Source organism: Hemicordylus capensis, chromosome 6, assembly GCF_027244095.1.
Source record: "Hemicordylus capensis ecotype Gifberg chromosome 6, rHemCap1.1.pri, whole genome shotgun sequence".
NCBI lineage: Eukaryota > Metazoa > Chordata > Lepidosauria > Squamata > Cordylidae > Hemicordylus > Hemicordylus capensis.
In genome coordinates this window covers 33,318,869-33,341,358 of record NC_069662.1, presented here as the reverse complement: position 1 = coordinate 33,341,358, position 22,490 = coordinate 33,318,869, and the positions used below count along the sequence as shown (strand labels likewise).

General features: G+C 43.8%; 1 protein-coding gene across 1 annotated transcript in view; it reads right to left on the bottom strand.

The window, feature by feature from the left end:
- Positions 1-21,332, bottom strand: part of LOC128331291 (semaphorin-6A-like) — a 33,851-nt gene extending 12,519 nt beyond the window's left edge. The window contains exons 1-10 of the mRNA XM_053264641.1: positions 21,224-21,332; positions 17,639-17,759; positions 14,256-14,316; positions 13,563-13,625; positions 8,752-8,853; positions 7,604-7,694; positions 6,981-7,100; positions 5,192-5,280; positions 923-1,140; positions 33-164 (exon numbers count right to left, since the gene is read on the bottom strand). Coding sequence (XP_053120616.1) covers positions 33-164; positions 923-1,140; positions 5,192-5,280; positions 6,981-7,100; positions 7,604-7,694; positions 8,752-8,853; positions 13,563-13,625; positions 14,256-14,316; positions 17,639-17,759; positions 21,224-21,332 — 1,106 coding nt within the window. The remainder of the gene's footprint in view (positions 1-32; positions 165-922; positions 1,141-5,191; positions 5,281-6,980; positions 7,101-7,603; positions 7,695-8,751; positions 8,854-13,562; positions 13,626-14,255; positions 14,317-17,638; positions 17,760-21,223) is intronic.
- Between the last annotated feature and the right edge of the window lie 1,158 nt (positions 21,333-22,490).

Genomic DNA, 22,490 nt, shown 5'->3' with positions numbered 1-22,490 from the left:
CATTGATGTGCACTTAGCAAATCAGAAAGTACCTGGGTGTAGGCACTTGATCATCAGGAACTGTTGTCCATACTGAAAGGGAAGACTTTTGTTCTTTGAATTGACCAGCAAATGTTTGATCAACTGTAGCCATATCAAAAGCGCAGACAGCAGAACCAGGGATGCTGCAATGCAACATTTACAGAAACAATTAGTCATTCTGAAGTTTAGCATACATTATTGTCTGAGAGAGTGCATAGAAGAACTTGGAAGGAAAAGATTGTCTCCATGTAGCCACACAGCCATCAGAAATGCTCCAATGGGCAACTAGTTCTTGTTAGTACTGCTTGCTTCCAAAAGATGAAAGAAATAGAGGTTGTTCATACAACTGAAAACTGGGTAGGACAAGTGTCATGCTCTGATTTGCATTTGGATGAGTGGCAACATATGAACACTGTCTGCCATAAGATATTCCCCTCAGGCGATGGAGCCATAATTCAGTTGTTGAGCATATTTCTGGGACATGCAGAAAGTCCCAGGTAGGGTTGGGAGAGAATCCGGCCTGAAACTTTGAAGAGTCGCAGACAGTCAGTGTAGACAATACTGTGTAGACAATAATGAGCTAGATGGACCAAGGGTCAGGCTCACTAATAGGCACTAAATGCCTTCTATTTCCCTACAGAACTGATTGTCACGGCAAGATTTAATGTGTATTCCCAAGTCATGTGGTTGAACAAATATGGGTGAAATTCCCACTGACCATGCTTTTAGTGCATATCTGTTCACCCATGTGACTTAGTACATAACTGCACTTTATACAGATGTAGCAGTTTAAGAACAATTCATGTTAGACTTTTCTCTTGTTGATTGCATTAATGTCATGTCAGCAGCATACAAATTTTAATAGGTAAAATATGAGAGGAGAGGCTCCTGAAGAAGGTACCTGTTAGCAGGGGTGGAGAAGGTTGCTAAAACCATATCCATGCCATCAAGACTGACAACATCTGTAACTGAGTGTAGCATGTCAAAGTGGAATGGTGGGTCACCAGGAACTGAACATTCCAGTCGAGCCTTCAGGAAGGAAGTCCATTCTTTTTCAAGCACGGCCATAGTTCCACCCATGTCATTCTTGCAAACTCGGGCGACTCTGGATACGATCACCTGCCGTGAGTGAAGTGGCATTGGAAGGGGGGGGGACAAAGTAAGAGAAATATTTGCCTATCAAAAAGGCTTGAATTGAGTTCTCTCTTTTTTCTTCAGAAAAGGCAGAAATGACAGTGCAAGGTGCATAATTTGACCCTCAATGTCAAAAAAATCTGTAACAACCAACAAGGAGAAGTGTTGGAGATGCAACTCCTGAACAGCATCTACTCTTAGCACCAGGAATTGACCACTAGGCGCATTCGGGATAGAGATAGCCAGTAAGGGCATTCCCTCTGTGTCAAAGCTTTCTCTATTCTGATTCCCCATGGTCATATTGATAGCCTCAGGTTTCATTCTGTTTCACCTGAGAGGCAGACTCCCTTCTTCTCCCCCCCACTTCCTGTATGAAGCTAGCAACCAGGCATTTAGATCTTATCTATCTCCTTGATGGATTTCCTAAATAAACTACTTTATTTATTCATTTATTTGATTGATTGAGTTGATTGATTGATTGATTGATTGATTTGTATACCGCCTTTCCTAAATGGCTCAGGGCAGTTTACAATTAAAACAAACCACTAAAACAGTAAAGAGCTAAAACAAATTAAAAAACATAACAATTAACAATTTAAAACATTTTAAAACAACAATTAAACAAATACAATGATTAAAAACCCCAAAATCGGGTTTTGAATTTTAAAATAAACCAGATATTAAACCCCCCAAAATTTAGGAAGCTGAGAAAGCTTGGGTGAAAAGATGGGTTTTCAGGTGTTTTTTGAAAATTGCCAGAGATGCAGAGGATCATATCTCAGCAGGGAGCGCATTCCACAATCTTGGGGCAGTGACCAAGAAGGCCTGTCTCTCTGTAGCCACCAAACGGGTTGGCGGTAACTGGAGTCGGACCTCCTCAGATGACCTCAATGGGCGGTGGGGCTCATAATGAAGATGCTCTCTTAGATACTCAGGGCCTAAGCCATTTAGGGCTTTGTAAGTTATAACTAGCACTTTGTATGTTGTCCGGAAACCTATTGGCAGCCAGTGTAACTCCATCAGTAAAGAAGTAACATGGTCTCTCCGAGATGACCCAGAGACCAACCTGGCTGCCGTGTTCTGAACCAACTGAAGTTTCCGGACTACGTACAAAGGCAGCCCCATGTAGAGCGCATTACAAAAGTCAAGTCTGGAGGTTACCAACAGATGTACCACAGTTTTGAGGTCATTGATCTCGAGAAACGAGCACAGCTGGCGCATCAGCCGGAAATGATAGAAAGCACCCCTGGCCACCGCCAACATTAAATTCCTCCAAGGTTTCTTGGAATCTTACTGGATCCAATAACCTCTTCGGGCGGACCATTCTAATGGGCCCCTCGCCCCTGCAGAGGTGGGAAGTGGTTGTAAGTCCAACCTTAACCAGATGGTGGTCCGTCCATGACAATGGGGAAATCACAGGAGTCCCCACCCACGGAACACCACCCTGATCAGAGTAAAAGATCAAATCAAACATGTGACCTGCAATATGCGTCGGTCCAGAGACCACTTGGGATAGGCCCATAGTTGTCATGGCCGCTATGAACTCCTGAACTACCCTGGGCAGACTGGTCCCAAAGTGAACATTGATGTCCCCAGCACCAAGAGTCTGGGAGACTGCAACGCAAGTTTCGCGACCAAGTCCATGAGCTCAGTAAGGGATTCTGCTGGGCAGCGGGATGATCGGTACACCAACAGAAGTCCCAATATATCCCTGGTCCCCAAACTCAAGTACACACATTCAATATGGTCCGATACCCTGACAGGGACCCTGGTAAGGGAGATGTTATCCTTATAGACCACAGCCACCCCACCTCCATGTCCCCTCACCTGCTCCTCTACAGAATATCCTGGAGGGAGAAGCTGGGACCAAACTGGACCACTAGCCTCCCCCAACCAGGTCTCGGTAATACATACCAGGTCGGCCCCTTCATCCATGATCAAATAATGGATGAGTTCAGATTTATTCTGAACCGATTTGGCATTACAGAGGAGCAGGGAAAAGCTATGTGGGTTGTTGGAAGTGCTCCCCGAGGTCAAAGAGCTGGCAGGACAGCTGGAAGGGGAGACAGCTATTAAATTTCTGACTACTCTTCCTGTGGAACAGCCCGCTGACCTGCCAACATTACTTCTTCTATTCCCCACCACCGCTGGGATAGCTGCCCCATAGTCAACGAAGGCGCCCCCTGTCCCCCCCTCTTCAGATGAACCCAAACACATTACAGCTTCAACCCAAGTCTAAAACAGCTTAAAACTAATTAAACAGAAGCCCTCTAGCCCTCGTTCTCATTCTCCCCCAAAGGGGCGAACTCCTTTGGTGTCACCCCTTCGGTGGCAATCCCTTTGGTGGCAGGCCCACCGCCACAAGGAGCCTTCCTATAAAGCCCAAAATTGAGCAGGTGACCCGAGGAACAGCTGAGTCACTCAGGGGCTGGTCCCAATCCTGCCCACGCCTCCTGCAGATGTTAAGCTGAGGCTGAAGCCCCACAGGGGAAGCAAAGGCAGGCAGGCAACAGCAGAAGGAACCCCAGCACCCACCTGGTCTCTCACTCCAGGCAGCACTGGGTGGGAGGTAGATGGACTCTCTCTTTCCCTCTCTGCTGGGCTTCTAAAATTTATTTATTTACATTTATATCCCGCTCTTCCTCCAAGGAGCCCAGAGAGGTGTACTTGAGTTTCTCTTCACAACAACCCTCTGAAGTAGGTTAGGCTGAGAGAGAAGTGACTGGCCCAGAGTCACCCAGCTAGTATCGTGGCTGAATGGGGATTTGAACTCAGGTCTCCCCGGTCCTAGTCCAGCACTCTAACCACTACACCACGCTGGCTCTCCATGTCTCATGACAATATCCATTAGCAGTGCTCCCTTACCTGTGAACGTCTGCTGTATCTGGGGCAGATAAAGAAATCTCCCCCCCCCCCCGAGCTCTCTAACAAGAAGAAGTTTAGCTGTTGCACTGTGTGCTATGAAATATCACCCTGTTGTGGTATTTCATATGTTCATACGCGTATTAGCCGAAGTGTGTGTTCAGACATTTCATGTCTTTTCCCACAAGACATGAAATGAATAAGTTCTGGTCTAAGCATATGTGGACATGAAATATGACTACAGAACTTTGATGACATTTTGTGGGGTTTCTTTCACCCCTAGAATTATACGTTCATAGTTTTTCTCAGTTCACATGGATTCCAATAAGGGTTGTCAACACCTCAATATCTGTAATAATAAAAAGTTCACTTTTAAACAATATTATGAAGAGGTGGTGGATGAAACACCACAAGGCACTTAAATTCACCAAGATTGATCCTGACCTGGAATATAGAATTGGAGAACATTAAACACAAATTTTATCATTTTCCCCTTCTCAGATGGGCTATGATAATTGACCCCAATTTCAACTCAGGGTTAAAGTCGGACTTTGAACTCTGAATTAATTGAACTTGCCATATTTATTTTATTTTATTTATTGTTTGTTTTATATACTGCCTGTCATAAAACTTCTACACCTTAAGTGGCGCAGCGGGAAAATGCTTCACTAACAAGCAGAAGGTTGTCAGTTCGAATCCCTGATGCTACTATATTGGGCAGCAGTGATAAAGGAAGATGCTGAAAGGCATTCATCTCATACTGTGAGGGTGGAGGCAATGGCAAACCCCTCTTGTATTCCACCAAAGAAAACCACAGGGCTCTGTGGGTGCCAGGAGTCGAAATTGACTTGACGGCACACTTTACCTTATCATAAAACTTATCCCAAGGCAGTTTGCAAAAGTTAATACAATACAATTCCATAAAAAACACATTAAAAATTAAAATCATTTTAATATGCATTCTATGTTAATGGGAAGAGGGTAAAAGCCTTCACATCTTGTCGCCATCACATCATTGTTTTATATCAAGGTTATATTCCACACTGTAATCAGCCTTTGGCATGAGCTGCAAGGTCCTCTCAAAACAATAACCATCTCAATGTAATTTATGGCTCTAATTTCAAGAGCATTCATTCCTAATTTGCAACCTACAAGGAGAGTTTTTAACCCCCACCTTTCCCACATTCAGTTGCTCCACTGATACTTCTCGAAAGAAGAAGTAGATATAGTCACGAACTTCCACTGCATGGACAAAGTAAGGCTCTGCAAATAAAGCAAAATCTTCTAATAATGCACACATAACATGAAAAACAACAAATATGGGCAACATATATGAAGCAAAAGAAGCAACAAATATGAGCACAGCAAAATATAAATTTGGGGTGAATTCTAATTTCCATGTATGTGGTAAGAGCTTTTTTCCTTGCAAAAGGAAAAGATTGGGAAACAGTAGATCTCAATAGGATGCTAATCAGTCACACACAGTGGAAACAATGTTAACTACAAAATAGTGATGTTGATGTTTTGTTTATTGATTTATTTATTCATTCAACAACCATATTTATATACCATCCCAAACTCACATCTGTGTGTGTGGTTTACAATAAAATAAAACAAGAATTAAAACATTAAAATGTTAAACATTACAACAATTTTTAAAAATTGCTGCATTAGCATGTAATGCTGAATCGAGGGTCTAATGGACCAGTGGTTCTACTGCAACCCCCGTGTGCTTACCTGTCTGCATTTGGATGTAACCGCCAGGACCCTAAGTGAAGTCAGGGAGACAGCATAGAGGAGGGGGAACTGGCTGTGCAGGCGTGGGAATTGGCTGCGTGTGTTTCCTTCTGGAATGAAGGTCAGCCCTGGCAGCCAATCACAGCCAGAGCAAGGGAGGAATTTCCTCCCTCAGTTCCAGTTAGTGCAGTGTGCTGCATTCTGATGTAATGATCTGCAAAGGAAATCCCCTTCCCCCGAAGAGCTGGGGCTTGAATTTTTTAAAACCCAAGATGTCCAGGAGGGCATGAGGCAGAGCCAGGAGCAGAGTGGCAGGCAGAGGGAGGGTTGATGCTGGTCTTGGTGGGTGATGGCAAGAGGGGCCTACTCAAGTCATCTCCATTGCATGCAGGCACTCCTTTCAAGGCTGTGAGTGAGAAATGGACAGTGGCAGCGCTCTCTCTCTCTCTCTCTCTCTCTCTCTCTGTAATATTTCTTGGTGATTGCTGTGATGAGCTCCATGTCTGGCCTTGAGAGTAACTTCTGTTTGACTCACTGCTCTGCTCTGCAATCTGCATTGCAAGGTGTTGTACTCAGACAAAAGGTGGCTAAAGTTGCTTTAGTTGAGCTTATAGCTAAGTGTGCTGCTAAGGGTGCTGCTGTGGCAGGTTGCAATTCTAGGAAATAACACAATTGTCATAAACGTTTGCGAGATAAACTTGTACCAGTGGTCTTACTGCAACACAGGCACTGAGGCTGGCAGTGGATTCTGGGTCAGTATTATTATCATTATTATTATTATTATTTTACATTTTTGGACTGTGTTTAAAATATGTGTGTTTGGTGTTGGGAGGGACAAATTTCCTTTTACTGTGTGCTTCTAATCTGGACTGTTTTTTGAGGCAAGGTTGCAAAATACATTGCAAACTGCAATCTAATTGCTGGAGTTGATAATTTCTCCTTCTCCAGGCTCTCAAAGCCTTTCCAGGGCCTGGAACATGTGAAGCAAGAGGAGTGCCTTGGAGTTCTTTAGGCCACAGACTGCTTCCTACTTGCCCTCACACTACAGTTCCCAAGTAGCATTGCAAGAATACACATGTTTTTTAAAAAAGAAAGCTAATTTAGAACTCTTTGTGGGGCTTAATTGCAGGTGAGTGAGTAGGGGGAACTGTTGCCTCCAGGTTGGTTCAGGCTTGCAATGCAATTTTTACAGGCTTGATCCATATGTACACAGGCCTATTACTCACCTTTCAACCATCTTGAATCCTGTTTTATTGTTCGCAGGCGTGGTTTGTCTCCAAGGCTCCGGTAAATGACTGCATCTAGTCCCATGAAGTCTGACGTAGTGGCAGAATACAGATCTCCATCTTTGGGGTAGGAGTGGAAAGAAAGAGGAAAAGGAAAGCATACAATTGCATTCTTCTTGAGTCAATGAATGAAACTGGCAGAAATTATCCAAGAAAACTATTTGAACGAAGGAATGAAAATTTAATCAATCTCATAGAGATCACAGAATATGGTATTTCTCATATTCTCATAGTTGGGGAGTCTCTCAAATATGCAGGGACCACAACTTTGCTTTGTGGGCATTGGGGGTCCATTTCCCTTCCAGACTGAAAGGCATGATAGACAGGTATTAGAAGGATGTTGATTATGATTGATGATGATTCTTTTCTAAACTCAACTGCAAATAACCAAAAGGTTTTTGTTTTGCTTTGCTTAAAAGTTATTTAATTCCAAGCAATGTTGCATCATAACAAATAATTCTCTCTTGGATCACCTGCTGTACCACCTTCTGGGTGTGAGAATAACTTTACTATGGTAAACCAAACTTTAAATGAGTATATTTTCCTTTTTTTTTTTTTACTACCTGAGAACAATGCAATATTGCCATCCTTTTGATTATAAGGACACCTGCCATATCCTTTGATGGGTTCTCCTTCAAGTTCCAGACCGTTCATCTGAAAATAACAAGACGGAAACTCTTAAGAAACTTCACTGATTTTCCATAACCTGACCACTGATGACATTCGTTTTTGAGTAGCCAACAAAATTCTTTCTTTTGTGTCTTTCTACTTTTCAGTAGTTCTTGGTGTGTATTCAGAATATTGCAGAATCACCAACTCCCTAGGATGACCCAGAATATGGAGTTGCAGAATACTGAATACAAAGTGTTTGGAACTTTTTTGTTCTCAAATGGGGTACGATCCACTCCAGTTTCAAAAAAGGGTTAGAGACAGGCTGGAGACTTCCTTCTTGGCTGGAGACATGGAATATGCCCCCATCCCCTTCTGTTATCTATCTCATTATTAATGCATCTTATAGCTCTGGAAAAATATTTAACAGGGCTGAAAGTGCCATTTCTTTGTACAGCATTTATGGCCTGATGGTTTCAAACGATGCCCATTCAATTTTTAGAATGGTAGTACAAGAAGGTGTTAGAGTAATGTTTGCATATGTACAGTAATGCTGAAATAGCAGATACCTTTCACTATTTGGTATGTGGTCCCATCTATGACCTCTCAAGGAAGAAACTGCTTGGAGAGTGTTTTAATTCATATTAGGGGTGCTGACGATTCTGAGAGAAGTAAGGCTTTTCTTTCTGGTTGTAATACATTCAATACAATGAGAATGACCAGATTTCCTGCCCAAGTCTGGAATCTTAGGGGGGAGATCACACAGTTCCAGGGATCAGTTGTCAATTTCATTATCTATATTAGGGTTTTTGCCATCTATTATGTGCTTAGATCATGTTGTTTTAATGCTTTATTGATGTAAATTGTCAAAATGTTTTGGCTAATTTCATAACTGCTTCCCAAAGACAAAGAAATATAATGCTGATTTAACTAAGGCTTTGTTCAGAAGGAACTCTATTTTTCTCCTCTCCCTCCCTTTCCTTTCTGATTCCACCTCCCACAATTGCTACAGTATCCCCACTGGGACAAACAAAACACAAAGAGCCGGGTCTCACGATCCTTTTTCAGAGGGCATATCCTTTCTCACTAATTCAAAACGTACCTTTAAAAACCTGCAGTATGGATTTGCAGCATATGTCCCACATATAAGTAAAGTTTCGTCATTTTTTCTTAGAATAACCTTAATAAAATTATGGCACTCATTCTGCAGAGGGATGGGGAAGACAGGAAATAAAAATGTGATTTCAGCAAATGCATTTCAAATGTTCTTGTATATATTTCTACAAGGAGATTTCATTGCTAAAACTGTGAAACCGGCCACTGCAAACAATCTATTCTGGGCGTTCCTTCAGCATTTTAAAAAACAGAACTGTGATTTATTTCCATCAATGCTATGATACTCATAGTAACTAGCTGCTGTGAACTGAGGACATGATATTCATGTTGGTCTACTTTTTCATTAGAGTAAGTGCACTTTAATGGTACCCCTTTATTTAGGAATTGGGTCTTTAATTAAGAAAGGAAGCTTAAGAATAGGTCTCCAGTCCCTTATGCTGCTGTAAAACTCTAATAGGTATTAGGTTACTGAAAAAAAAATCTAGTGAAATAAAAAGGAGACCTATTCACATGTTATGTTCAAGATGTATAATATGTGTACAGTGCATGCACACACAGATCTGTAGACACAGACATTTATTCACACATTACGTTCATTGCACATAATAGTGCACAAAGTACACTTTCTGTTACCTGTTACCTGCATTTGAGGAGGCTTGTACCCAGGTTCACTTTTAAGACATGAATGCATAAAAACAGTCATTCACATAAAAACATGTACATATGTACAGACATCAGTAAGCATGTATAACATATTGGGCTAGACCAGCTGATACAGTAGGCAGCACTTTACAGGTATGGGGTGTATAGAAAGCACAGGCCTATTATGACGCCCTCCACAGACATCCCAACACTCTTCTAGTAGCGTGTCCCTTTACTGTATGTGAGGCTGTTATTTATTTATTTATTTATTGTTGCATTCATATACCGCCTTTCATTAAAAAGAATCACAAGGCGGTTTACAAAAATAAAAAAAAATAAAAAAAATAAAATGACAATAAAAGTATTAAGCTAAAAATATAAAAACAAACCAAATTTAAAATCTATAAAATAGAAGCATAAAAACGATACACAGATAAAAACACATAGAAGCCACAATAAAACAATTATGTAAAAGCCTGGATAAAAAGCCAAGATTTAACAAGCTTATTATTGAACAATATGGTACAGTGCCCACACACGTAGTCTCCCATTCAAATACAAATCAAGGCAGACCCTGCTTAGCAAAGAATTCGTGCTTGCTGCCACAAGTCCAGCCCCCCTCCCTATAGCTGGTGCATGCACCAACTGAGATCACTAAGTACAGTTTGGGATGCGGATTCTGTACCTTAGATAAGTGCAGTTAAACGACGTCTTCTGGATGAAGCACCTTCCCTCATCACAGGGTTGCAGTGGTGGGAGAAACGGCAGCAGTCAAAGTTCTCCCTTCCACAGTGCATGGCTTGAAGCCCATCGCCTCTCTTTGCTCCCCCACCCAGCTCCCTGTCCCCTGTCCCTGTTCAACTGAACATCCTCTAAACCAGGCCTGCTCAACTTAGGCCCCCCCAGCTGTTTTTGGACTACAACTCCCATAATTCCCAGCCACAGTGGCCAATAGCCAAGGGTTATGGGAGTTGTAGGCCAACATCTGCAGGAGGGCCGAAGTTGAGCAGCCCTGCTCTAAACACACAATGTACAGTACTGTAGTAAATGTACAGGACTTGTTTATACAAGTACTTGGAGTGCATGTTTAGCAGCCATTTGGATGAACAGCCTCATGCAGGGATGCACTGGGAGGGCATCAGCATCAGTGTCCCCTCTAAGACAGTGGTTCCCAAACTGGGAGCCTTCAGATATTGCTGAACTGCAACTCCCATCCACCCCAGCTACGTGGCTGGGGATGATGGGAGCTGTAGTTCAGCAACATCTGGAGGCTCCCAGTTTGGGAACCACTGCTCTAAGGTGAGCACACGTTCACTTGCTCACAGATTTTTTGATATCTGCTCAGTTAATTTTAGATCCTGCTCAGGTTGAATCAGGAAGGCCTGGAATGAATCAGGTTGAATCAGGAATGCATGTGCACACACACTGACTGCCTTGATACTGCCACACAGAACAAAATTCATTCTGCACACAGATGAAAATAATTAGAGAGAACACTGATCAGGATGTCTGTGGAGGGTGTTGCAATGGGCGCTCTCTGAACATCCCCTTCCTGTTCACGTGTGCTGCCAGCTGTATCAGCTGGACCAGCCCAATATGTTATGTGACACTACAAAAATGTATTCCTGATGTGATGGCATATAATGCATTAACACTCTGTAGTGTGTTACAAGTGCACACTTGTTTGAATTGATTTAATGCTGCAAACAAGGCAATTGTGATTGTATGTACAGTTGTTTTAAGGTTCCTTTTTGTTTTTCATCAGTGCACAATGTATTAATAATAATAATAATAATAATAATAATAATAATAATAATAATAATGATGATAATTCGATTTCTATACCGCCCTTCCAAAAATGGCTCAGGGCAGTTTACACAGAGAAACAACAAACAAATAAGATGGAACCCTGTCCCCAAAGAGCTCAAAATCTAAAAAGAAACATAAGATAGTTACCAGCAACAGTCATTAGAGGTACTGTGCTGGGGGTGGATAGTTGCCAGATTGGCTTTTTAAAAGCCAAATTTTGAGTTACGGCCCATTTGACCCACGAGTATACCCCTCAGGTCCTAGCAACTACTCTCCCACTGCTAAATAAAGAGAATCACCACGTTAAAAGGTGCCTTTTTGCCAAGTTACCATGGGTAACTAACTTGTATCAATGTACAATGTATCAATGGCTACTAATCTGAGGGCTCTAGGCCACCTCCAGCCTAAGTGGCAAGATGCCTCTAAATACCAGTTGCTGGGGAACATAGGAAGCTGCCATATACTGAATCAGAGACCACTAGGTCTATCTAGCTCAGTATTGTATTCACAGACTGGCAGCAGCTTCTCCAAGGCTGCAAGCAGGAATCTCTTTCAGCCCTATCTTGGAGAAGCCAGGGAGGGAACTTGGAACCTTCTCTCTTTCCAGAGCAGCTCCATCCCCTAAGGGGAATCTCTTACAGTGCTCACACTTTTAGTCTCTCACTCATATGGAACCAGGGCAGACCCTGCTTAGCTAAGGGGACAAGTCATGCTTGCTACCAAAAGACCAGCTCTCCTCTCCATGAGGGCATGCCCTCACCTCTTGCCTATGGGCTTCTAAGAGGCATCTGGTGGGCCACTGTGGGAAACATGAGGAAAGGAAGGCAAGAAAGGAGGTACCCAGGCCAGGGGAGAGCATAACATTGCCCCCATAGAGACCAGCTCTGGCCTGTGAGGACTGTTGGAGCAGCCCCACCCCCACCCGCCACCTTCCCAGGAGTACTGAAAGACCTGAGTGCCCTGAAAGGAAGGCAAGAAAGGAAGTGCCCAGGCCAGGGAGCTCTTGTCCTCAGCTCCTGGAAAGACCAACAGCCTGAGACGTTTTATTAATCTTCTCTAATTTGCTCCTTTTAATACTGTAAGCTGCTTTGGGTGCCTTTGTCAAGGCAGAAAGGTCTCTCTCTCTCTCTCTCTCTCTCTCTGGAACCTTTGCAGCAGAGCACTACAGTGCAGCACAGTTTTGCATATCCCCCTTTTTTTTTTCAGCACAGTGGTGGGATTTTTTTGTGCTAGGACAACTTTGTTCATAATGCAAGTGCTTCACTAGTCAGGATGTCAGGCCATATCTCAAAGAATATTCTCAGATAACAGATAACAATCAAGAAACTAGAGCTAAGCTGAAATGCCCCCCCCCCCAATACCCCATCCACACAGGCGCAAAGCTCAGGAGAGTGGGTTCCTGTTTGCCCCTCTCCCAGGCAACCCCTCATGTGTCCCAGCCACACCCATGTGTGTGATGTCACATACAGGGGGCGTGGCCAGCATCCAGAAGTGCCCGCATAGCCCTCTAGAGCTCCTTTCCCAGCCGGCTTCATTGTTGCCTGGGTGTTTTCTTCATTCTCTTTCACTCAGGGAGAGAATGAAGAAAACACCCAGCTGGCAACTAAGCCAGATGGAAATGAGGCCAGCTAGAATGCAGGTGTGTGTGTGGGGGGGGGGGGAGGGCAAGCCAGGCAGTTCCCAGGAGTTGGGTGGCTCATGTTCTTTGAACTCGTCCATCCAATTATAGCTCTGCCCCAGCACACACAAGTGGCAAAATAGGGGTTATGTGATTATTGAGGGGGATGGTAAAAGTCAGCCCCTCCACTTTTTTCAAAAAATCTCCACCTCTTTGCCTGTGGGAGGTCATTCCTGTTCTGACATCACTGGAGGATTTCCCAACATGTTTCCTGGGTGTACCTTAATCACATGATGGGGGTGTGTTCATCTGAACTGCTTTTCCACATTTGCACCAGGTACCAGCTATTCAGAGTGCATGCAGGGGGGCATCAAATGAACACTCCAAGCATGCAATGAAGGAATGCCTTGCCCCTACATCAGGATGTTCTCCAGTGATGTCAGAGTTCATTATGCTCTTTAGCATCTATAGGCCACTGGAGTTCCTTTTATAGGTCACCAGCAGGCGCCTCCTACATTTCCTCCCAAAGGGTCCCTTGGTCAATGATATGTCATAACCACCTTCCTGCTGCCACCTGCCAATAAGGCTGTCAAACTTTCTTCAAAATTTCTTCCTGAAATTGACTCCAGTTTCTCTCACCCACCATCCCTGCTTTGGATCCATTGAGATGTTTGGCTCATCCACAATCAAACTAGTATGGCAGTGCTGGAGAAATGAAAATGCCCTACCTGCTTTTTCCCCATCGTGACACATTTGTCTACATCATCCTGTCCAACTTCCCACGACAAGCTCTTAAGGATCAAGAAGGAAATCAGTTAGAGGCCAAGAGGTCATTGTGCTTGATTTTCAAATGTAAAAAGATGAGCTGCTGAATATAAACTTGTTAAAAACATTCTGCCCTATTTGCCATGGTTAACTGAGCATGATAATGGAAGCACTCTGTTATTTATTAGACTGTTGTCTATTAAGAGATAAGTCTATTAACAGAGATAAGTCTGTTCTACAGCTGACATAAAGCACACTTGGTAAGAGGTGTCAATTAAATGCACACCTGTGAATTCTTTCCTCATCTGTTTGGTGAAGGAATGTTCATAATGGATTGTGAAGTGAAATCGCTGTTAAGTACATAAAATATACTCCTCCAGTTTCCCTCAGTGTGATTAACATGCACTATCCTCCTTGATCATGGTAAATTTAGGGGCGATATTGGAAAAGTGTGTGGAAGAAAAGGCATTATAAAACAAATAATTATGGTGAAGTCCAATTGAAATTAAGGGGACTTCAGTTAATCTTAACTAACTGAATTCCTATCAATGCCAATGGAGCTACTATTTTTGTTTGGATATAACCCCGTCTTTTCCCTTTAGCTATCCACTAGTTTTCTACTGTCATTGGCTTGAGATTGATAAAACACGACTTACATGACTAAAATAAATATTGTTTGTATATTCTGTGTCCAAACCAACAGAATAAACATAGTCTCTGTGAATGAAGGAAGAAATGAATGGTGAAAGTTCATATTTTGATTAATGAACTTAAGTAATCAAAATTAATGGTGAAAGTTCATATATTGTAGGAAGAGGTCCTTGGAGAAAGTGCTGCCAGTTTGTGTAGACAATCCTGAACTAGATGGACCAAGGGTCTGACTTGGTAGAAGGCAGCATCCTATGTTCCTTGTGGTCAGGGAAATCATTGTCCATGGTGTGGGAAGCAGGAACAAATATAACAACCAATAAAATTAGGAGGCGGGCCTTCTCCTTTCTTTGCTTTAGAAAAGAAAGCGGAACAAACCTGCAAGTTATAAACTCAACATGCACAGTTGTCTCAATTATATATTTTGTAGATTAATAAGTGCTGTGGGGACTGGCAAAGAGAACTTAACCAATCCACTCTCCTCATGACTAATGAGACACAGGTTGCCTATCTTCTAAGGAAACACACTGGCTGACAGCCTGACTCAATTTACTAGAGGACATCTTCTTGAAATGTAGTAGTCCTTTAGAGGAAGTCCTGAATAGTATTATTCAGTAACTTTGGGCTGATTCAGATGAGTAACAGCCAAGCACATGCTACTTGGACAGGGCCGTGTCAGAAGCGTGTCTGGTCTGACATCACTGGAAGATGTCCCAACCTGCTATCAGGGTGTACCTTAATCACATGATGGAGGTGTTCATCTGAAATGCCCTTCCATGTATGCCCCAGATACCAGCTATTCTGAGTGCATGTAGGGGGGCTATTCAGATGAACACACCAAGCATGCAACTAAGGAATACTAAGGAATACCTTGACACCACATCAGGATGTCCTCCAGTGATGTCAGAATTGATGCGCTCACAGCGTGACTCCATCTTGATTGCTTGTGCTGGATGTGTTTGGTCTGAACCAATGATTAGTCAGGATGCCAGCCACTCCTCCATGCACACCCTGGTGCAAGTGCAGAACTTCTTCTTCCCCTAGGAGATAATGAGATCATTCACACAATGAAAAACTGTGTTCTATTGGGGTCTGGGTGCTGTGTGTGCTCCCAGTTTTCAGTTGTGTGGCTGGAGAAAAACCTGAGTAGCTTTTCCTCCTACCATGCTTCCACACAATCACTTCTACCCAGGTTTTCCTCTTACCTTGCTGCCACACAACTGAAAATTGGGAGCACACACAGCACCCAGACCCAGATAGAACACAGTTTTTCATTGTGTGAATGACCTCAATGACTTCCTGTAAGACCGCAATCATGACCTTAGGAAAGCTCTTTGTAGAATGGTTCCTTACTGTGGCCCATACAGGTACAGCCCAATATGTGGGAGTGTGAAGAGACCACAAAGAAGAATGCTTATCTAGAATTAGACTCCGTAATTAAATTAAATTGAATTAAATTAAATCAAATCATGACAAATATTTTGAAATAAATGAAGTGTACACACTTTTGTTTCTCTTTCACTCTCTGATCTACTATAAATTATGCTTAGTGGTGCATCAGTATTAGTGTTCTATTCTTGAACATGTTAGGCCTCATCCCAATGTGCCCCCGACCCAATTTATTTTGTCATGATGGGGGAGAGCTCTTTAGACATTTCAGTCATGCAGTGTGAAAGTCTGTGAATGTTTTGGGAGATTTTTGTAGGCGCTTGAAATGTGGTCAGCAGCATGGATGTCCCCTCAGCATGTCCCCTCAGTGGCCGTTTGTGGAGGGAGCAACATGCACAGCCTAGAAGCAGCCGTTGCTGACATGGCCTGGATAGCCTGCTGTGGAGGTGGCCCTCCAAAGCACCTTGTCCCAGTGGGGAAAATTGCGGAGACTACTTTTCCCTTTGGCACCAGAATAATACTGTAGTGCCCTGATCTCCTCATGCAGCAGGAAGAAACAAGGAGAGAAGCGGAGCATCACAATAGAAGGGGTTTTGGGGGTGGGTGGGTTATAAGGACAGGAAGGGCTAAAGGAGTGAAATAGGGAGAAATGCTGAGGGAAAAATCGATGGAAATAACAGATATCTAAAGTACAAAGAGAAGAGAGAGAGAGAAACGCTGCCTGGAGCTTTTGAAGACAGCTTACTGCTGGTTGGTAGCAATAGGTGTCTCTTTTAAAACCTTTTTGTTGTTGCTGCACCTTTGTAGGCAGCGACATCATGGAGACAGTGCTGTAGCTCAGTGGTAGAGCACATGCTTTACATACAGAAGGTCCCAGGTTCAATCCTCGGCATCTCTATGTAGAGCTGGGAAAGAGCCTTGTCTGAAATGCCAGAGTTGTGAAGCTGTGTGTAGACAATATGGAGTTATATGGACCAAAGGCCTGACTCAGTAGAAGGCAGATTCCTGTGTTCCTATGCTTCAGAAATAGACTGGGTCTCCACAGTTAGGGAGCACAGTTCAGATACTATTCAAAAGGGGAGGGGGGAAAGAGTCTTTCTCTGGGACTTTCTCCTCTGTTATTATTAGCCCAGGGGTGTAGCAATGTTGCCAGTGCCTTGGGGACAAGCCTCCAAGGCCACTCATCGCAGTACTGCACACTGGCTACACCCCTTCCCCTGCATCATCATCATCACACTTCTTTTTTATTCCTTGTGAGTGACGGGGCACACCTGGCTTGGTGGTGGGAGGAGGGAGGGAAGCAAAGTGGAGGGGAAAGTGTTATAGAGCAGGGATGAGGATTGGCCTTGAGGAAGCAAGAAGGCACTGGCAGCCTTGTGCCCCAGGGACATACGTCCCCGACCACTTGATTGTCCCTGCACATATGCCAGGGGGCACGTACCATGAATGGTGGTCTTACTGATCAATGCTAGGCATCTAATCTTTATACTAGATGGGAATGAGAGGCAATCAACATATTACCAGGCCCGCATGCTAGCTGTTCCCCTGTGGAGATTGTTTTCCCTGTTGCGGAACTTGTGACATGAAGACTCCCAATGATACCGAGTTTCCATGCCACCAGTGTGCAACACTGAGAACATCTGCTGATGATATGGAACTCTCTCTTTTTCCATGCAAGAAGTGGTTGTACATCTTGCCCCTTGGGATGGAAATAGAAAGGGGAAAAGGGCTACAACATTTCGTGAATACACCAGCCCTTAGAAGGGCTTCCAAATAGATGGTATGAAACTGATGTAGGCAGGGAGTTATTTGTGAATCACTAGAACTGGTATCAGTTCACACCATTCTGGAAAACCTTGTGTCCCTCTACCCCACCCATGTGACAGTCTTGCTTAGAAGAATGAAAGACACCTAGAGGAAGTGGAAATGCTAGATGAGGACAACTCAGAAAGGTCCATGCTGTTAAGAAGTGGAAGATGAGAGTATGGGACAGACAACTGACTTAGCACCAATGTAGAGGGTCCGGTCAATGATCTTGAGCAGCTGGATGTCCAGCCTGTCCATTGTTGCAGGGCTCTCTCCTGCCTCATTTTTACCCAAGAACACTGGAAACGTTTCTGTATCTGTGAAAAGAGGAGAGAAGATTGAGAGAAAGAAAAGAAGCAGAGCCTCTCAATGAAAGCATGCTTTATATAGTATAGACAAGGGGTGCAGAACTTTGGCCCTCTAACTACTTTTGTATTACAACTCCCATTATCCCAAGCTACAATGACCAGTTGTCAGGTGTGATGGGCATTGTAGTCCAACATCTGCAGAAAATTCAAAGCAGCACAGCCCTGGTACAGAGAGTCTCTATCAGCAGTTGTCAGATCTGTAGCTTCTGCCCTAGTTTCCTCTCCCAGCACATAGGGTAAAAACATCAAAGCAATATCCCAGTGGATTCATAGCTCATTAAGATCTTCTCAGTGTCTGTTTATCATAAGGTAGAATGCTTTGTAGTACAGAACATATCTTCCCCCCTCCTCTTGAGAAGATAATAATGCTAGGAGTGTGCAGAAAACTGGTTCAGCTTTCCCAAATCAGTTTCTCCCAGTTTGGTTAGAATCCAAACCAGATTTGTACCAGACCAGACAGATTCTATTTTGTCCCTCTCTGAGCCGGACCCTGGTTGTGTTCAAATTCAGGTCAGCTCAAAACCCTACTGGCAAAACGTAATCCAGTGAGGATTCCCCTTTAATGGTAAAGGAGTGGGGAGGGGAGTAAATAGAAGTACTCTCAGATTGTGCTGGCGGTGCTGGCAGCACTGGGAGCAGCGACCATAAGGGGTGTTGTGGCAGCTCCCTCGACCCCCAGTGGCCTCTTGCCTCCGCCAATGGCCCTGGTTCGGGCCATTTTGGGCCTCTGCACAGATGTGGAGATTTTTTTTTAACCTCCGTGCATGTGCACAGGCCATTTGTGGGACTATTTGTGTGATCACGGAGGTAAAAAAATTGCTTCCACACCTGTGCATAGGCCCCAAATGGCCCAAACCAGGCCTGAATCAGGCTATCACTGGCCCAGGAGACTCGGGAGGAGGCTAGCAGGTGTCGGGGAGCATCTACTGCTCCCCCATGGCTGCCGCAGCTGCCACCAGTGCTGCCAGCATGATTTGTGAAGGATTCCTCCAATCTATTTACTCCCCTCTATGGTTAGGGGAGCCCCCCCCCTCATTCCTTTACTTATAAAAGGGAATCCTCACTGGATTCCTTTCTGCCGGTAGGACTTCAAGCTGGTCCAAACTGGTCAGTTCAGTTTGGTTTGAACTAGAAACAAACCAGGCCTGGTTTGGCTGGATGCTGAGCTTTTGAGCTGAGCCAGCTCAGTTATCCTTAAGTACTGCTAAAAGCTCTAGGGCACTCACTTAGTATTTACACTTAGCTTTTGAGTTCTAAATAGCAGGGTTCTGCTTTATGGAAGCCAATCTGTAATTACAAAATTGTCTTAATGGAAGCCAATATTTCTTGTATGGCCATGTTGTCTAGTGTTCAACACAAAGGTTCAAAACTGGCACACCTCTGGGTTCCTTGAATGATTAGGATAACATTGTACCAGTAACTGAACAATTTCAGCTCCCAAAAGACTGGCCCCTCTAACACTGATAGATAGTTTTTGGTCATCATGGAAATGATCCTTGATAGAAAAGCTCTTAACCTATGGGCTTTGGGGCTATGAAGGCAACTTGGGAAGGCAGGCCGCCTTTCCCCAGAGATGTCAAAAGGGGACCCCTATCAGGGAGACACAGGGATCTTCCTTTTCATCCAACACCAACCATCCTTTTCTGCAATATTTGGCAGCCATGCCCCAGAGATCGACAAGAGGGCTTCCCAGTACACCCCCAACACCTGCCTGCACCCAGTAGCATTCCAAGCATCCAAAAATAAGCATCCACCATGACGGGTTTCTCCCCTAGCCCCCTCCATGTGGAGGTGTCGCCTCAGCAATCCTGCCTATCCAAGATTTAGCTCAAACGTCAATGTGTGGCTGTTGTTTTCCAGCAAGGACATTGTTGTGAGTACAGTGATGAAGGAGTTAAAATGTTGTCACCCTGACAAACCTGGCTGGCAAGGCCAGAAAGGCCTGATTGTGCTTGACAACCCTCCCCCTTGGAGATCGTGGCTAATGACAGCTATCTTGATGACATGCTGATGCAGTCTGGGGATGCAAGCGGCATCCGGCTCACTGGAATTCAGCCTTGGTGGGCAAGGAAGAGGGAGGGGGTGCACTTCATGGTTTCAATAATCAACTGCATGTTCATCAAACACTGGTTTCATGTTACTTGAGAATGCAGCCATAATTTCTCAGGCATTTGAAAAAAGAGTGACAATTTAAAAAATCAGTAAAGGTAAGAGAGATTAACCAGGGAACAACTAATGGATCCTCTTGAATTCATAGAACATGGCAGAAATGATTTTCATTGGGTTTTTTTTTTTTTTGAGAGTTTTTCTTTTTCTTTTTGGCAGTTTAGGAATAAGTTAAAATGGGACTAAAAGAAATATTGGTGCTATTCTCACGAGAAGCAAAAATTGGGCTAGGAGAGCCGATTTTTGCTGCTCGCAGGCGAGCCCGGTGGCTTACAAGCGGCCAGCCCGCTTTTGTGGCCCTCCCCTAAGCTTGGGTTTGTGGAGCGAGAACTCCGCAAATCTGGGCTTCCCGATCATGAGTAGCCATGCCGCGTCTCCGCGCCACAGCTACTCACAAGTAGACCCCGAAGGGGAGGCGAAAAGCTGCCTCCTGGCTCCGGGGGTCTCTCCAGTATGCCCTATGCGCTCGCACAAGGCATACTGGAGCTTCCGGGGGCCGCGTGGCCCCCATACTCCTCAGCCCCCGCCAGCTCCATCATGGAGCCGGCAATTGTGTGGGCGGCCGATCTGGCCACCCAGAGCTCCCACCCTGCTTGTGTGCGGGGACAGCAGGCTTATTGTTTTGTTTTTCTTGGGGGAAATCACTGTTTTTGGTCTTTAATAGTCTCCCTGCTAACATGGCAAGGAGGCACCTTTTTAACGTGGTGATTCTCTTTATTTAGCAGGGGGAGAGCAACTGGCTCTTTCTTTTAGAGAGCCCATTGTTTCTTTTTAGAGAGCCCATTGGGGACAGGGAGCCATCTTATTTATTTATTATTTTGAAATGTAAACCGCTTTAGACACTTTTGTTACAAAGCGGTATATAAATATGTGTTGTTGTTAATAGGGCAGAAGCTGCCTACCCTAATTTGGGAGCCAAGCACATCCCAGCTGGGTAGGATGATTTCCCCACCATCACTAACTCACTCAAAAGCTGGGGACAGAATCTGGGTAGGGCATGTTTGTCCTACCCAGTTAAGGCTTCACTGTTGATCAAGCCCCTTGCCTCAAACCTTGTTTTTATCCAATATATTATCGGAACTCAAGATTGCGTCCAGCTCCCGGTGAGAGGCTTCTCCTACACTAATGCTGATCGTGTGAATTGCCCTTATAGCTTGCAATTTTCACTCTCACTGACCAATATGCTGTGATTTGGAGCTTCTGAGCAGAAAGAGTGCCTAATGTATTCCCCTGCTTTTCACACCTACCTGTAACAGGAACAATATTGATGGGCTCAGGATCTTCAGGGAAAAACGCCCCAGTAAAGTGTAGCAATATGAGACTTGAGCAATGTTGCAGGAAAGCTTCTGATCTCATGGTCATTCAGCTGAAGACTTTAGATCTCCACTTCACCTTGTGAAAGGCAAGCAAAGATGTAAGACCTTTCAAAGTTCCTATTTTAGCTATTATAAATAAAAATATGACAAATATTTATATACTGCTTTTCTACAAAATGTCTCAAAGAGGTTTACAGAGATATAAATAAATAAAATGGATCCCTGTCCCCAAAGGTCTCACAATCTAAAAAAGAAACATAAGAGAAGACACCAGCAACAGCCACTGGAGGGATACTGTGCTGGGGATGGATAGGACCAGTTGCTCTCCCCCTGCTAAGCGTAAAAAGAATCACCACTTTTAAAAAGTGCCTCTTTTCTCAGTTAGCAGTTAGTTATGAACAAAAACAAAAGACAAAGGGTATTCTCCTGCCCTTCTGGTTTCAATAAAAAATAAGAAATAGGGTCATTTTAAAGAAGACAACCACTCCAACAAGTCCCAGTGGGTTCTAACCCATACTTATAGCATGATCAATGGAACTGAGGGTAAGGATATCAGATTCCCAAACTGTTTCCAGTTGAACAGCTCCCACCCTCATTCTGCCTTTAACTCTCAGTTCACTCTGTTAGGCCCAGTATGCCACTCTGTATGCCTGGGCATGTTCCATTGTTCCAGATCCAGGTCGGCCACAGCATGTACACCGCTCTGAGCTCTTCGGAGGAAAAGAGGATTATAAATGTAAAAAAACAAATAAAATAATGCCCTCTTCAGTCATTCAAAAAGAAGAGATGCTGTACTCACGCACACTGTCCTACTAACATAAGCATACGCTCAAAAAGCCCGACCTCCCTGAGTTATCCATGCTTATGATGTTTGTCTGAAGAAGCAAACAATGCAAGCAACGAGGTTGTTCCAGCGCTCAGAAGGCTGGGGCATGCTCTCAGGATGCTGTGTGCAAGTTCAGCATCCCTTTTCAAAAAGCATCCTGAGAACAAAAGTGACTTGCTAATATGCAATCCATCTTAGGGCAGCTTCATTTGCAATGCAGACTATTTACTGATTATGCGGGCTTCACTCTTACTTGACGTGAAACGTATTATTTTATGTACAAATTAATTTACTAATGTTATTTACTAATTATGCTGGCTTCCCTCTTATTTAAAGTGAAACTTTTTTTTAAGGTTTTAAGCATTCAAAAGA